Source organism: Anoplophora glabripennis, unplaced genomic scaffold (assembly GCF_000390285.2).
Source record: "Anoplophora glabripennis isolate ALB-LARVAE unplaced genomic scaffold, Agla_2.0 scaffold136, whole genome shotgun sequence".
NCBI lineage: Eukaryota > Metazoa > Arthropoda > Insecta > Coleoptera > Cerambycidae > Anoplophora > Anoplophora glabripennis.
The window spans coordinates 942,173-958,468 of record NW_019416313.1 but is presented as its reverse complement, the minus strand read 5'-3'; the positions used below and the strand labels follow the sequence as shown (position 1 = coordinate 958,468).

The window sequence follows — 16,296 nt, the reverse complement described above, 5'->3', positions numbered from 1 at the left end:
AGAACACTAATTTATAATAATTTATTTATTTAGTTATTATCCAATGGGCTAACAACCAAACCAAAACCAAACAAAGATACATACAACAATTGTACAATTGCCAAATTGGATTAAAACCGACATAACAAGTACAATAAAAATATGTAAGCAAATAAAAACATAAATAATTATAACAGTAACAAACTAGTTCTTGTAGAATGTAGTAGATAAATAAATCTCGCCATTTCACTTGTATATTTCTACTCCTCCAATACCATTTTCCTTAATTGTACTCTTTTCAGTTTTCCTGTGGAGGTAGTAGGAAAACTATCCACAACTCTAACCCCACCCCTTAGCTTCGCCTTGTCCTGGACCCTCTCATCAACAAACTTCCTAATCTCCTCCGCCTTCACATTCCCAGAATCACTTTTCAAAACCACGAAAGCAGCTGGGTGGTCACCATCGTCCTCGTGCGGAATTCCTAGGACAGCAGCTTGAGCAACTGCCGGATGCTTCAGCAATTCTTTTTCCAAGACGTAGGGGTAGACCGTCAATTGCCTGTACTTCATCAGTTCCTTCAATCGGTTGGTAAAGTACAATGCACAATTGTCAGTGTAGTACACCACGTCGCCAGTTCTGAACCAACCGTCCGTGTCGAAAACGTCGTCGTAGGGTTGATTGTAATAGCCATTTGTGAAGAACTCTGACTTCACATATAGTTCTCCCTCTTGGTTTGGTCCGAGGACTTTTTCTGTTTGCGGATCTACGACCTGCAAGTTGAAAGTGCTTTGGTTAGAAGGAAACAAGAATACATCTGTAGAAACTGGACATTGGAGGAAGAAAAGCAATTAACATAATGAATGGAAAAGTCTTCTTTCTTTGATTCAACAAGAAGTCCAGTTAATTATTATGTGAATCATGAATGAATAAGAGATTACTCTTATAAAGAGGATCAAAACACTACAACAATTCGTACGATTGATTCAATATGCCTAAAATTCCTTACCTTATACCAAACCCCTCGAACTGGAAAACCAATACTTTCAGGGTGTGTCATGTAATGTTCCCTATGGACTTTATTGTAGGCCTCATAATAAGCAATTACCCCGGTTTCTGTCAACCCGTAATTTTGAAGGATATCTATATCCGGCAGAATGTCCTGAAGTAGCTTCCAGTACTTTGTTTGGGAAACAGCCCCACCTGTAAGAATCTTTACCAAACTGTCCGCGTTGAAGTTGGGAGGTTTACCGTATTTGGCCAATTCTGATATGGCGAAAGGAGAAAGCATGACTAAACATACCTAAAAATTAAATTGGTATCTTGATTCATAGTGCATATTCCATTTAAAGGTTCCTTAGGATAACTTACCCTAAATTTATCGACTATATGCCAAAACTGGTCGGAGTCAAACTTCTTTCCAAGGACACACGTACCTCCTACTATAAACATTTCGAAGATAATTTTACCCGCTGTTAGCCAGTACAGGGGGCAGTACGACAGAAACGTACCGTCATTCTTAAACTTCAACCATTCGAAATTTCTCCTCTCCAGGTCCAAATTCTCTTCGGCAATATCGCTAGGAACCAAACTGGATTGTTTGATAAAATAAGCGTGGCTTAAGCAACAAGCTTTTGCTAAACCTGTCGTTCCACTTGAAAAGTAGATGACAGCTGTTTCCTTTGGATCTTGTGAGATGACTGGTTCGAATCCATCCTCGCCATTTTGTCGTTCTGTGAAGAATCGGAATTCTGGAGACCCAAAGACAACTATCTCAATATCCACATTAAGCTCATGGCAAGCTTCCTTGATGAGTTTCAAAGATGAAGGTATGGTGAAAATCAGTTTTGGTTTCACTTGGTCGATAATATGTATCACCTCCGTAGGTGCTATACAGGGATCCATGGGGCATGGTATAGCGCCTAAGAATAAAGCGGCAAGGATGGGAACGCAAGCATCCAAGTGGTTATCAGAAGACCCCATCACTATGTCTCTGGATTTTATCCCTTTCTGCTTCATCGCTATTGCTGTTCGAATTGCATTTTGTAGGATATATTCGTAGGTGTTCTGCCTGCCGTCGTCTGGATTAATCTGAAATGTTAAAACAGTTAACTCTGTGACTAAATTTTGGTGACCAGTCAGTGAAAATAATTTGTAATTTTGCTCAAAAATATCTAAAAATTCAGTATACGGCGTACAATTCATATTATTTTTTAATTTCAACCCCTACAAAACAAATCACCCTGTATGCTCCCTGTAAAATTTAATGGTAGTCTACGATCCAAATGAAGACATTTAAACCAATAATTTCTTACCAGAGCAATATTTTGTCGATATTTCTTCATAGCCTTAAAAATTATATTTCCCATACCTCCTAACGCTGCGAAATCAAACTCGACGGGCTCAGTTTTGATAATGTTATTTTCAATAACGTAAGACATACTGATGCTGTCAATATATAATATAACATTTGAAGCACCTCACTGATGAAGAGAAACTGATCCTGGTTTGATAATTCTTGCCACTCAGCGGCAATAAAGTTACCTTGAAATTCATATTGTGGTTATCTAAAAATTTGTAATAGTAAGTGCTTTTGCTATTCACCCTGATAAGGTATCTGTCACGACATGGCTAATTATATAGAAACAAAACGCTCTCATATGTATCACACCGCGATGATAGAAGTTTCTAAATAAAAGATATGAAGGTAGATTAAATCCAAATATCCAAAAAACGATTGTTCAAAAGGACGTTTACCAAATATATCTCTTTTCAGAAAACATGTCGGAGAATAAGAATTTAAAAAAAATATCAATTTACCGGTGTACAAAAAAGTTATAACAATTAAAATCCACGTAAAGTACTGTAGAGAATTCCTAAGTAGTCGGAGATTCCTTACTGTAGTAGTCAAAGCATTCCTTCCTAACTCGATAGAACGTTTCGTAACCTCCTTACGCACACTGTCGACTAAGGAAACCAGTTCAAGTAACAAGAATTTAGAGCGTTATCAACATCGTTGCCTTAGATTAGATGCCGTTGTTATTGCTGTTATTGATCTTGCTGGTGCTTATGCTTCTGTTGTTGTTGTCGTCGTTATTGATGCCGTAGTAGTAGTTAACTACTAGTTCTAGTTAACGCTGCAGTTGCAGTCGTTGTTATTGATTCTATTGATAACAACAGCAACAGCTGCAACAACTACAACAGTAACAACAACACCAACAGCAGCAGCAACAGTGACAACTAAAGCACGCCCCTTACTGTAGTAGTCAAAGCATTCCTACCTAACTCTAATAATTTACAATAAATTCGAACAAGATTTCAATTTCTTATGCCAGAAATCTCCCATATATGAATGATACTACTTAATCATGAAGTTATTGAAGAAAAATTAAAATAAAATTGCGTCCAAAATAAAGGGGCTACATCGAATACAGAAAATTAAACTATTAACTAGAAAATACAAGTTACAACACAGTCAGTACACGAATGCTTATTTAGGTCACATTTATCAAATTGTATATTTCCCGCAGGTGTATGGAATTTTCAGTAAACAGTTCGAGGACCTATTCATGGCTTTGTCCAAATAAACACTTAACAATGTATTTAAACACTAGAGATAGGCCCAAGAATGTTGTTTCTAACTTACAGTGGTTTCATTAAATTGTATCTATTAAAATGACTTACAAGATGAGGAAGAAATAAGTGGATAACCAAATTTTCAATAGCTTTGCTCGTAATACATCAAAAACGGTTTCCAACAGATTTAATTCGAAACGACGTGTTTTGAACCTTACGCAAACTAAATTCTAAGTTGCAGGGATGACAAATAACGCCCCATTAGTTTGCTACTTGGATGAACAAATTTATATTTTTAGCTCTAAAATCTTACTCGTTTTGTGCGTCTTATATTTCCCTTTAAGTGTATGATGATACCACTCCTTGCTTGCTGGGGTTGATAAGAGTATTTGAAAGAGACAGCACACAGCAAATCGAATTTATATTCTTTGTTTCTCATTTTTAAACATTTACCTATTTTCACTCAAATCACTCAATTTTTTAAACATTCATTTCTCTCTTTGGGTGCTAAGTGCCAAGTTCTATGATACTTTCCAATCCGTCATTTTGGATTTAAGATTTTCCGAATTAAAACCTTATATTCGTCATTGCATGTCGATTTTAAAAACTGCCAACAGGAATTTTTGGATTTGGACTTCAGATTCGTAATCAGCGACCTCAAAAACCCACGGTAACAAAATTCAGGTAATAATATTGAATAGAAAAATGTGTGACTAAGGGGTAAGTAAGACCCTAGTCTGTAGATGATTTCCAACCCTTAGAGGGATAAGTAAGATATTATTTATAATCACATGTCTCTGGTACAGATATTTTTTCTGTGGGGCTGTGTAATAAACTGATAAAATGAATTGGATTTATTTATACTTTATGAATTAATTCCCTTGACTTATTAATTTATTATAATTATTATTATATTGACTCCAAAAAATGTACAGAATGATTCACAAATGATGACCAAAAATGAAACCTTGTATTCTTTGGTGAATTTTAAGGGGAGTCTTTCGTATAAAGTTTTTATCTAAGACGCTTAAAAGATACATGGGAAGAACTTAAAAAAATATTTTTAATTTTTTTTTAATGATCTATTTATGTAGACATTGTCCAAAATCTGAGACCTTTTTCTAAAATTTAGAGGCTTCAGTGGCGGAGTTACAAGGTGGTATATTTTTCTACGTAAAATAGTGCGCCACTGCTTTACGGTAACAACAATGATATTTTCGGATTCGTCTTTCAGTTTTCTACAAATTACTACTCTCTTATGCCGGATTTTCAAGGAGAACCTACAAAAACGAACTGAAAACAGCGAATCTCCACCCACTGGATTTTTTTTTGTGGTGTGCTACTATTAAACGGCTGATATACAGTGAACAAATTAATACACCTAAACAATTAGAAGAAAGAATAAATATTACATTTTCGTTACTAAAACCATGTCGCGCCTGTGTTCATGGAAATGTAGGCATTTTTGAGCATAAAATCATTAAAATGATGACTAATGTTATAAATTTCTTAGAAAAGTATGCCACCCTGTAGCTCCGCCACTGGAGCATCTAAATTTTAGAAAAGGGCCTCAGATTTTGGAGAATATTTACATAAATACATGTGCCCAATTTTAAATTATTTCACTTCCTAGTTTTTAAATTATTTAAAAAAATTAAAAATATTTTTTTAAGTGTAACACCCCGTATCTTTTTAACGAAGCGCCCTAGATAAAAAATTTATACGAAAGACTACCCTTAAAATTCACCAAAGAATACGAGGTTTCATTTTTGGTCATCGTTTATGAATCACCCTGTATATTTCTGCAATATCCTTAAATTCAATATTATTAAAAATTATTGTTAGTCATACTTAAACACGAATCACAAAAAGATGTTATCTTAAATACTAATCTATGAAAATTATTGGAGGCACGAGTTGCTCATATAGTTTTTTTATGTGTACTAAAATTTACGAGTATTTATAATTGGCCTTAAATGTCGCTAAGTGTTTAATTATGAAACAAAATATTTAAAATAATTTATTTACTTTGTAAGATATAGAGCACATTATCCTCAACTCAAAGTTGGAAAAAAAAATTAAGGTTAAAAACTAACTGATTACTTAATTAATTACTATTTTTTACTTAATTACTTCTTAGTCCGCAATTTTCTGATACAAGGAATATGTATTTTGTATACATAATAACATGTAATAGACAGAACACTGACTTGAGAATTAGGTTTATTTAGAAAAAGATACACATTTCATTCATAGCTGGCTGCGAAATTGAAAAACAAAGAAACAGTAGCTCCTCTATTGACAGTAACGATTAAGGTCCGAGAGTAATTCGTACATTTCAGGTTCGTACTTACAATTTTCACACAATATAAAAAATACACTTTTTAATACAAAACCGGCATAGAGGTATACCTGAGGATAAAATACGTAGTAGGGCAGCTTAATTAAACCAAATAAAATAATGTAAAATCGCCGTGAAGCGAAAGTGGTGACCACTGTTCACAACGACACCAAAGTTAATGCTTCTGAATTTTGAAAATCATTCTCAAGATACAAATTGGCTCGTAGATAAGAACGCGATGATTGAAGGGAGAAGCAACAATACACTGAAAATTTTGCTAGGAAAGAAATAAAATACAATTTATTTTGTTCATTATCTATTAACCTAAACTTAATACACTACAAAATACGAATACTACGTAAAACACAGCTCGGTTCGATTCAAATTGACCCGTTCATTACCATATCGCGGATATGTTTCCTCTTCATCTTCCCTGAGGGTGTGATGGGGATGCTCGAAACGAACTTGACCCCACCTCTGAGTCTCATGCGATCCGGTGCCTTCTCAGCAACAAACCCCTGGATGTCTTCTTCTGTGATCGACTCCGCATATTCGGGATTCAGGACAACCACCGCCATGGGGTGGTCCCCATCTTCCTCGTGGGGGATTCCGATCACCACTACTCGCTGAACGGCTGGATGTTCCAGGACTATCTAAAAATATTGAAAAGCTATAATGTACATTTTACATTATTTTTGGAACGAATGAACTTACCTTTTCGACCACTGCAGGCGCGACGTGCCAGGACCTGTACTTCAGCATTTCCTTGATGCGGTCCACGATGTAGAAGAACTTTTCCTCGTCGTAATACACCACATCTCCCGTCTTCAACCAGCCATCGGCATCGAAGGATTCGGAGGAGTCCCTACCGTAATACCCATTCATAACCATTGGAGTTTTCAGCATCAGCTCCCCACTTTCGTTGGGACCACATAACTTTTCCGTTTCGAAGTCTACAACCTAGTAGGAGGGATTTAAATACTTGTTGCTTATCCTTACCTCTTACCCTTACCTTACACTTCATCCCAGGCACAAGCCTCCCTACAGATTCCGGTTTGTAATGCAGCGCTAGAGCGTCTTTCACATGCTTGATCTGGAAAGTGGTGACTAGACCTGCCACTTCTGTCTGTCCATAGGCCATAGCGACGAAGGTCCCTGGTAGTAGATCCCGAAGCTCCAAGGTGAACTTTTTGGACATAGTGGCGCCTCCAATCATGCAACTTACGAAGCTGGTGGTGTCAAGACCGTCAGGTCGACCCGCTTTAATAATGTCGACGGCTTGGGATGGCGCACCAGCCATATTGGTTACCTACAGAGAAAATTTGGCTTTTCGCATCTCTAAAGATTCAAAACAAATTTTCGTGAGTGCAAGAGTGGTAGAATCAATCAACTGAGTTCACTAATAGGAACTGTACAATTCAAGAGTCAAGTAAATTATAACAAGCGTTCAAATAAAAACGTGGTCAATTTGGTTCTGAAAATTTGGACGTAGGGCGTAGCGTATAGCAAATGAACTTAAACGTCATCTGTCAAAGTGCTATATCGCCACCACGGCAAATAAAACAACCAGCAATAACACATCCTCTTTTTTCACATCTGCGCACGTTCTCGCGCATGACATTTCTTGGTAGGAAATCCGTCAAAATGCTGTCAGTAGCGTCGTAGCGTCTATAACCGAGTTTAGTTTATTTCACTTTGCTGTTGCAGTAAAGTCATAGGCGTGCATTTGTTGAATTAGTTGTTTGTGAATAGTTGTTTATAATTTGGTGTAGTACTGACATAGTGTAAGACTATAATAACAATGTATAAGACAATGAGTCATGGTGTTTGTGCAGTGAGAAGTTGTAGAAATCAGAGATATTCTTCAAAGAAAAGTTTCTTTAGATTTCCTGCTGATACAACAAGGTATGTGTAGTGCTAAAATGTGAAAAGATTATAGTTTTTACACCAATTATTAAATTGACATTATAACCTACATATAACATCCTTATCTAAAATGGTTGGTTTATAAAAAAGTATTAGTCCTAACTTAGCCGTAACTTAACCTTAATCTTAGTCCTAAAAAGTTAAATGTACAAAATATAATATATAGAGGTAGGGCAAGGTTAAAAGATTTTTATAAACCAATACATTACATTCTGTACATTTAACTTTTTAGGACTAAGATTAGGATTAAGTTACGGATAAGTTAGGACTAATACGTTTTTATAAACCAACCATAAGTTTAATCAACCAAAATGAATCTTGGCCTAAAAATTGATGTTTTATTTTTTTTATACAGAAGTAGGACATGGGCAATAGCCAGCAACCGGGAAGATTTACTGGACAAGTTGGATAGTCTTTATAAAAACTATAGACTTTGTAGTGAACACTTTGAGTCCCAAATGTTTGCGAATAAAGATCGGAGCCGACTAAATTCAGACGCAACCCCAACACTATTTCCCACAATGGAAGGATCTTCAGGGTATTCGGCTACTACCGTAGTTTGCATAGATTATTCAAAGGCACGTGAAGAGTTAGACGACTCTTCGCTTTATATTTATTTTAAAGCGTACAAAAACGCTGATGGTGATATCTTCGGAAATTTGCACAATCCACATGACAAGTTTGTAGATTTTATTTCAAATTTGGAAATAATTTTCCAAAAAAATTTTGAAAAAATTATTTTAGAATCTGACATATGTACAAACTTTTTGACCATTTGTAATAATTATGACCATCCTTGTGTAGATTTTCCAAAAACATATGTAATATTGTTATATATTAGGCTAAGATTGTATTATACTCTTAAGGATATAAACAAAAATTTTCAAAATATAAATAAAAACAAATTAATTATATGGCGTCATTTGTGATCATTAAGTATTCATAAATGTACATACTTAATTTATTTAAGTTATGATTTAGTCTTAAGTTCTTTTAAAATGGAATAAAATTTAAGACTTATTAAAATAAATGTTTTTTTTTTAATTTCCCTTTACAAAATAGTAGTTCCAATATATTTATTTATTTATTATTAAAAATCATCAAATAACTTTTCAGCCACACATTACACACATTATCTTTAAATTTCTTGCAATATTTTAAGTGCAATATTTTTTTGTACTTACCTATACTACTATAATTATATATATTGTACGAAAGACACTAGTTGATTTAGTCAAAATATATAAAGTAACAAGTAAATATACGGGTATAATGAGTATATATATTTAACAATCCATTAATATTATAAATTTTATATTACAACTCTGTTGAAGGAAATTCATAACTTATAAATATTTCAAATACAGCCCTGACTTTTCCTACCCAACTGACATTAGCAAGGTCAAATTTAATTTTGCGCGGGAAAGATGTAGTGATATTGCTGGTTGTTTTATTTGCCGTGCTGCCGCTATCAATTTGAATATTTTCGTTTTAAAAAGCGTTTAAAATGGTGTTTTCGCAAGAACAAAAAGTGTTTATCATAGAGTACTACTTTAGAAATGGACGCAAGATTGATGGAATATGGAAGTATTCTATTGAGGAATGTTTCATAGAATTTCAAAATCAATTTCCCGGCGTTGTTGAGTACAAAATTTTTCAAAGTGCAGTTCAGCGTTGTGTTAATGTTTTTCGTGAAACGGGCAGTGTAACAAGAAAAGAAGGAAGCGGCCGACCTAAAAAGCGGACTGAAGAATTAAAAGAAAATGTCCAACAAATAATGGAAAATGCGCCAAGAACTTCTGTACGTGTTTTATCACAAATGGTGGGAGTATCAGTCGGTACCTGCCACACAGTGTTAAAAAAAGATTTGCGTTTGTTCTCCTATCGTTTAACTTGTCAGCAAGAACTTCATGAAGTTGATTTTCCGCGACGGGCTGTATTTTGTGAATGGTTTTTAAACAACTACGGTGAACTTCATAATATCACCTTTTTTTCTGATGAAGCCTGGTTTCATTTAAGTGGTTACGTAAACTCACAGAATATGAGAATGTGGTCTTCTGAAAAACCAGATAACTTTTTTGTCGAGGGCCCTCTACACGCTCAAAAAATTGGAGTTTGGTGTGCTCTCAATCGAAGGAGGATTTATGGACCTATTTTTTTTAATGGTACTCTTACTGCGCAAAGGTATAGAGAAGAAATTATCGCTCCTTTTGTTAACCAGCTGGAAGAAAACGAAATTACAAACTTTTACTTTCAACAAGATGGCGCAAGGGCACATACGGCAGGCGAGACGATGAATATGTTGAGGGAAGTTTTCCAAAATCGACTAATAAGTCTCAATGCTGAACATGAATTTCCACCGAGGTCATGTGATATTACGCCGTGTGATTTCTTTTTGTGGCCTTACCTTAAAAACACTATTTTTGAAGTGCTTATTCCTGATTTAAACCATTTTTTATTATTATAACAAGGAGGGGGAAACTTTCCGCAGCTCCTTTAATTGTTTGTTATTGTTATCGCGATTATTCTTTAAAATAAAGTTATATAGTCATTAACGTTATTGACACTGACAGCTGCTATACAGCTCGTTGAGAAATGAGGTTAAGTTGGTCGCTATAAGCTACTCCCTACATCCAATGCCAACCAGAGCCAAGTTCGACCACGTGTTTATTTGAACGCTCGTTACTTTTTGTTCTGGTCAACAGACAATGAGAATATATTTTACTAGTGCAATAAATCCTGAATCTGAATGATAAAGACTTACTTTGTATTTTTCTACAAGTTGCCAAAACTGCTTTGGATTGAACGCGGGACATACAACCCTAGCACTACCAGTAAATATTGTAGCTGTAGTAAAGAGTACGCTTGAGATCCAATACAGAGAAGTGTAGCTGAGAGCAACGTTTCCTAAGTTTCCAGACTGACTGAAAAACCACATTAAAATGTCATTGCTAGTATTCGCTGAATCTGATCATTCGAGAATTTACTGTATTCTGTTAAAGAAATACTTACATGTAGTTGATAGACTGACATATGAGAGCATAGTGGTTGGTTTCTATGCCCTTTGGGAACCCTGTGGTGCCGCTACTGAAGAAAATCACTGCGGTTTCTCGTAGACTCGAAACAGATTCAGGAATAAACGTTTCTTCTTCTTCTTGAAACTGCAAAAATTCTGAAAAGTTGGTGTGCTTATCTGAGGTTCCCAGTTCGTCGAATAAGACGATTTCAATATTTAAACCTAGAGAAATAAAATAACTAGTTTCTTTGTCATGACAAGATTGCTAAAGCAAAATCAATCTTGGTGATTTTAAAAAATGTACCACTTACAATAACAGTGAGCAACAATGATGGCATCTTAGTGAATGAAACTGGAACTGATCGCAGTAGTGCAGCATACTGAATGGGTGCAAGAGGTGGATGTTTGTAAATGTCTATATCTAAACCTGTTTTTTTTAAAGACGTTTCGATAAGCTTCAGCGCCTCAGGAACTACGAAAATGATCTTTGGTTTCACTTCAGAAACTAGATGTGCTGTATCCATTAAGGATAAAAGCGGATCTAGTGACGCCACTCGAACACCCAGAAAATTGCAAGCTACGAACGGAACGACGCTGTTCTTGTGATTGTAACTACAAAGACAAACCACATCGTCTTTACTGAGGTCTCTCTTTCTCAGTTCCAAAGCTGTTCTTACTGTCCTCCTTAAGAAATCGTCGTAAGTGTCTTCTTCCTCTGTGTCTGCAAGATACTACAACATAGATAATAAACTATAAATAATGAATATAAAACAATATCATTACATATAGAAACACTAGCGGCAGAAACAGAAAAGTTAACTGCGCACCTAAAACTATGGATTTTGCTAAAAAATACTGCTTTTACCTAGTAAAAGGCAAAAATTCAGTGAATGTGATGCAAGCTATGTAGGTCATATCTCACCACTACTCGACTCTCCCCAAGTTATGACGCAGACTTAGAAAACACCCTGTATGGGAAATAAAACAATTTACCTGCGCAATCTTATTCTTGTGTCTTTTCATGCTTGTAAAATATAAATATCCCAAACCCCGTTCATCAGGTTCGAACCCAAGTGGTTCTTCTATTATGTAATTCTTAATAAAACCATTTTGATGAAATTCTACAAGCAAATACACCAGGTTATTAAAGAATAAGGAAAATAATAAGTAGCAAAGGGTCAATTTGAAGATTGAAGAGATTGGCAGGAAAAATGACCTCAGATGGAGCGGGGGTCGAGCGGGACTATCGCTCTTTACCCATAGTGAAGTAAGTGAAAAATAAATAATTCTCAGTTTAGTGAAAATTATTCTTACCTCTTTTTCCGGAACTCATTTCGCACTTTGGTTTTAGAACAACTCAGGGTAAACTAACTATTTTCTTCGGGACGTTTTCAAAGCTCAGTTACTGAATTTTACATAGCCTCGATTGCGCTGGCATGTTGCGGTTAATGGCAAAAATTGATCCGAAAGCACACATAACATATCAATTGTTCGCGATTTTATAAATAATAAACAGAAAATTGATCAGATGTTTTAAAGCTGACTGTCGTTTGCAATCGAAGTGCTAATGAATAGATAATAAGGACTTCGCTGGATGTTCCTACTAATTTATGGGCATATTTTATAAGATAATTGGCTTTGGTGGTGACGTCAATCGGTTATTTTTTTTTCACGCAATAAGTCAGATTGTTGTATACAGGGTGTCCCAGAATAACGCGTACAACAGAAGACCACAGATCATCTTTAAGTCACTGTACATGCTAATTCTGTTTTACTAGAAGCGAAATAATAAATACTCACAGTGAACATGTGTATGTATGCTTAAGAAAATCCACATGCTATCAAACTTGAGGGTTGCTTTCGCTGCACAGCAAAAATAAAACGCTCTCTCAACAGTAGAAATAAACTATTTTTATTGAAAACTAAGTTTGTGGAAAGAGACGTGTTGTCGGTTTGAGCGTTTGCTGGAGAGTCGTCTTGGTGTGGAGTCGCTTGCAGAAGTACCTGGTCCTTGGCGCCACTCTGTCGTCGACTTTTTTGGAACCCTGTTGCGTCTCGGATGGCGTCAGGATTGACGTTGTACTTAAAAATGGGTCACTTGCGAACATGTGTACTGAAACATTATCAGCATGAATTTCGCATCAATGATTATTGATAGTATTATTATTGGCTCTGTTATTCTATCCAATAGACTGAATGGGGAAATTTATTTAGAATTTTTGCAAAACCAGAGTTATTGAAAGATGTGCCGTTATTACTCAAAGCTAACGTGTGGTTTATGCATAATGGGGCTCCACCACATTCGACGGCAGTATCTGTACCAAAGATTCCCTCGTCGATGGATCGGTAGAGGGATAATGTTTCTGTTAACTGGTCTGTTATTCTGAGACACCCTGTATAGTAATAACATGGAAGGGTAAAAAAAAGGCAAATATTATACGTTTCTCTATGTAATAATTTTGATCTTGTACCATTTGCAGTTAAATACAAATATATAAACAGAAAAAAACTAAATTAAACTTTCAATTATGTCTTTTTTATTTAACAGTTTTGTTCTAATCCTGTAAAATGTAAAACTCTTAACTGGCGATTTGTTAATCTATTATTTCAATTCACTGTTGTTTATTTGATACAGTTGAGTAACTTTTATCACAGATTTTAAGATAAGTGTGCCCATTTGATAATATGTATATCTTTCCTCATCAATTAATTTTGAATGGCTCCTACAGCGAGTTTTACTTAAAGTCACTAGACCTCTAGTGGTCAATATGTAAATCATGGATCTAACGCTAATGGAATACTGTAGAAGTTATGTTCTACAAATGGCTTGATATTGAAAACTACCAGAAGATGGCAGCATACGAAAAAATTTTGATAGCACAAGTTTCTATAAATTCGCCCTCTTGATTTTTTAACTGAATTTGTTTGTTATTCGACATAGAAAAATCTTATTGAAATGCATGCCTTTCTCCTGAAATAACACCTGTACGTTTCTTTTTCACAACCTTAATGGTTTTGATATGAATATCGATGAATGAAAAGAATCTAACGCCAATGTCAGAAATTTTTTAAACAATTTATTTAATAAAAGGGTTCTTAACATTTGACAAGAATTAACAAATATGGAATAGGCAATAGAATATTAAAAACAAACTAATTTTACAGAAAGATCCGCTCTACTCTTCATCATCATCTAGATATCGAACTCGCTTTGGAAACGTGTTCTCTTCGCTAGAATCATCGTCGTCATCGTCTTGGTATCTGAAATACATAAAATAAATCAATTTAACTCCCAGATAAATAAAAAACAGATGTCACTCACTTATACTTCTTCTTCTCTCCCCTATGAATTTTTAACATAATATTGTCATCTTCACTGGGAACACTCCTCTCTTTCTCGTGAGCAAACTTAATACTGTACTTGATCTTCTTTGGACGAACCGGACCATCTTCTGATTCATCTCCATTTACACTTTCTTGGGCTAGGCAGCTTTTCTGGTCTTTACCTCTTTTGAATTTCCTTTCGCACGTACGACGGCGATCACTATCATCCTCATCTGATTCATCAGATTCATCTTCTGGGGAATCAGGAACCCGAACTCGGATCTTCTTCCTAAATTTTTTTTTAGGGACTTCTTCCTCAGATTCCCCAAAGTCGTCAATGACCTTTTTTGTTTTTCTCACGATTTTCTCTTCGAATTTTACAGTTTCTTCTTCACTATCCTCATCGTTGTCATCGTTTTTGGCATTCCAGGTATGTTTGTTCTTAGTTTTTTCTGCCGAATGTTCCTTTTCAAGTTTCGAATGTTTCTTCTCTTCCCTATTATCTTTCCTGAATTGCGTTTTTCCACTTCCTTCCGAATCTTTGCCTTTTCTACCATCATAACTCTTTTTCTTCGTTGTGGAATACTGCGGCTCGTCTTCGTGATCATCAAATCTATTCGCTTTTTGTGTATACTTCGAATATTTGTTTTCTGTTGTGAAATCATGGTCCTGCTCCCATAGTTTTCTGTTACGGTGTTTATCTATTTTGTAATTTTCTTCGCCGTCGTCATCAACGGCTGTTCTATGTTTGGATTTGGAACTCTTTTCTTTCATATATTTTGACGAGCGTTCTACGCTGTTATCTTCATTGTCCCTTAATCTCTTATAATTTTTACTTTCTGCTAATGACGTTTGGATTAAGACAAAGCAGATGATTAGGAATGGTCCATACACTATTAACCTGGAAAAAGCAATGAGACAATAGATAAAAATCAAAATAGTACTACGAAATTTTAATACAATTAATTTCGGAAGGTTTTTAGCTGAAATTTTCGTTTTCTAATTTTTTTTGACGAGAAAGTACGAGAAATTAAGCGACGTCGTAAAAGTGAAAACAAAGCTAGTTTTATTCATAACAAGTTAGAAAGAGCCAAAGTCAAAGTCATCTTACCTCATAGCGGACAGTTGAAGAACCCAAGACGCGGCACTGCGCCAAGCCTACTCGATTCAGCAGCAAAAAAAGTCTTATAAAAACCCTTCTATTTGCAGTGATAAAAATGTGTTTGCTCGGATTTCTTGTAGAAAGTAAAACAAATATTCCCTATTTACATATTCATTGCACAGCAATTATTTTCCTTTTATTAACAATAAGAAGCTAACGGCCTGTAGCTCCGCCCATTTTTGCGTTTAAAATTCAACGCTCCCGATTTATTTACAGAAAAATAAGTACTCGGTGCGCACCGAAAATAAATTATTTGGAGTGAATGCAGCAATAAAACACACCCACGAGATTAATGGTTGTCTTTTAAAAAGCCGACTTATCCACAACTGAAAATAAACTGAAAGTTATTAGATAATTTTCATGAAATCTGCCGTCCTCATTTTCATCGACTGTTAAAAAGAGATGGTGGTCGAGGACGGCGGCTGTATTTTTAATATCTGGCACTCATTTTCGCATGCACGGGCGATGCCACAGGACCGGATCCAGGGAAAACTTATACAACAAAGCTAATTGGTAACAGCGCAAATAAGTATCACCTGGTACATGCCTGGCAACCTTGCCAAATTACAGATAAACACAAGTAAATAAAATGTACACAGTTTAAAATCTAAGTGTGAAAAAATATGAAAAAAATATTACATTTGTCTTTACGTTATAGTCACTGTGAAAGTCAAAAGATTTGAACATGTACCCAGCTATAAGTACTAGGTATAATAAACACAAATACTAATATAAAACAAAAAAACAACTATCAAATCTTTTCATTCACAATTCCATTGAGAACAAATTTCAGAAAACAAATAAGACAATTTTGTCTAAAAATTAATAAATATTTTAGTTACTGATATTTGACAACATGCTTTTAATAGATTCATAAATAAATATCAACATTTATACATACTTCATTTTTTTATTGTATTTGATTACAGATATTTAACAATCAAGCCAATATATCGACCACTAAATAATGTTTTT

The 16,296-nt window shown here is 35.1% G+C and overlaps 3 protein-coding genes across 4 annotated transcripts; all 3 read right to left on the bottom strand.

Moving 5' to 3' along the window:
- LOC108914236 (4-coumarate--CoA ligase 1) lies at positions 1–2,491 on the bottom strand. Of its 2 annotated transcripts, none has more exons than XM_018720001.2 (4): positions 2,292–2,491; positions 1,348–2,067; positions 986–1,279; positions 1–749 (listed from the first exon to the last, which is right to left on the bottom strand). In XM_018720001.2, the coding sequence occupies exons 1-4, from the start codon at positions 2,415–2,417 to the stop codon at positions 240–242; spliced, it is 1,650 nt and encodes a 549-aa protein (XP_018575517.1). In that variant the 5' UTR covers positions 2,418–2,491; the 3' UTR covers positions 1–239. The 2 variants fall into 2 exon arrangements, with proteins under 2 accessions (XP_018575517.1, XP_018575518.1); XM_018720002.2 differs by having other exon boundaries at positions 2,348–2,423.
- A 3,725-nt stretch (positions 2,492–6,216) lies between these two features.
- Positions 6,217–12,274, bottom strand: LOC108914240 (4-coumarate--CoA ligase 1-like). Its single transcript, XM_018720006.1, has 8 exons — positions 12,150–12,274; positions 11,829–11,956; positions 11,263–11,566; positions 10,832–11,057; positions 10,584–10,743; positions 6,906–7,202; positions 6,608–6,853; positions 6,217–6,546 (listed from the first exon to the last, which is right to left on the bottom strand). The coding sequence occupies exons 1-8, from the start codon at positions 12,166–12,168 to the stop codon at positions 6,274–6,276; spliced, it is 1,653 nt and encodes a 550-aa protein (XP_018575522.1). The 5' UTR covers positions 12,169–12,274; the 3' UTR covers positions 6,217–6,273.
- A 1,624-nt stretch (positions 12,275–13,898) lies between these two features.
- LOC108914245 (transcriptional regulator ATRX homolog) lies at positions 13,899–16,068 on the bottom strand. The gene is made up of 3 exons (XM_018720014.1): positions 15,271–16,068; positions 14,158–15,060; positions 13,899–14,096 (listed from the first exon to the last, which is right to left on the bottom strand). The coding sequence occupies exons 1-3, from the start codon at positions 15,273–15,275 to the stop codon at positions 14,012–14,014; spliced, it is 993 nt and encodes a 330-aa protein (XP_018575530.1). The 5' UTR covers positions 15,276–16,068; the 3' UTR covers positions 13,899–14,011.
- Between the last annotated feature and the right edge of the window lie 228 nt (positions 16,069–16,296).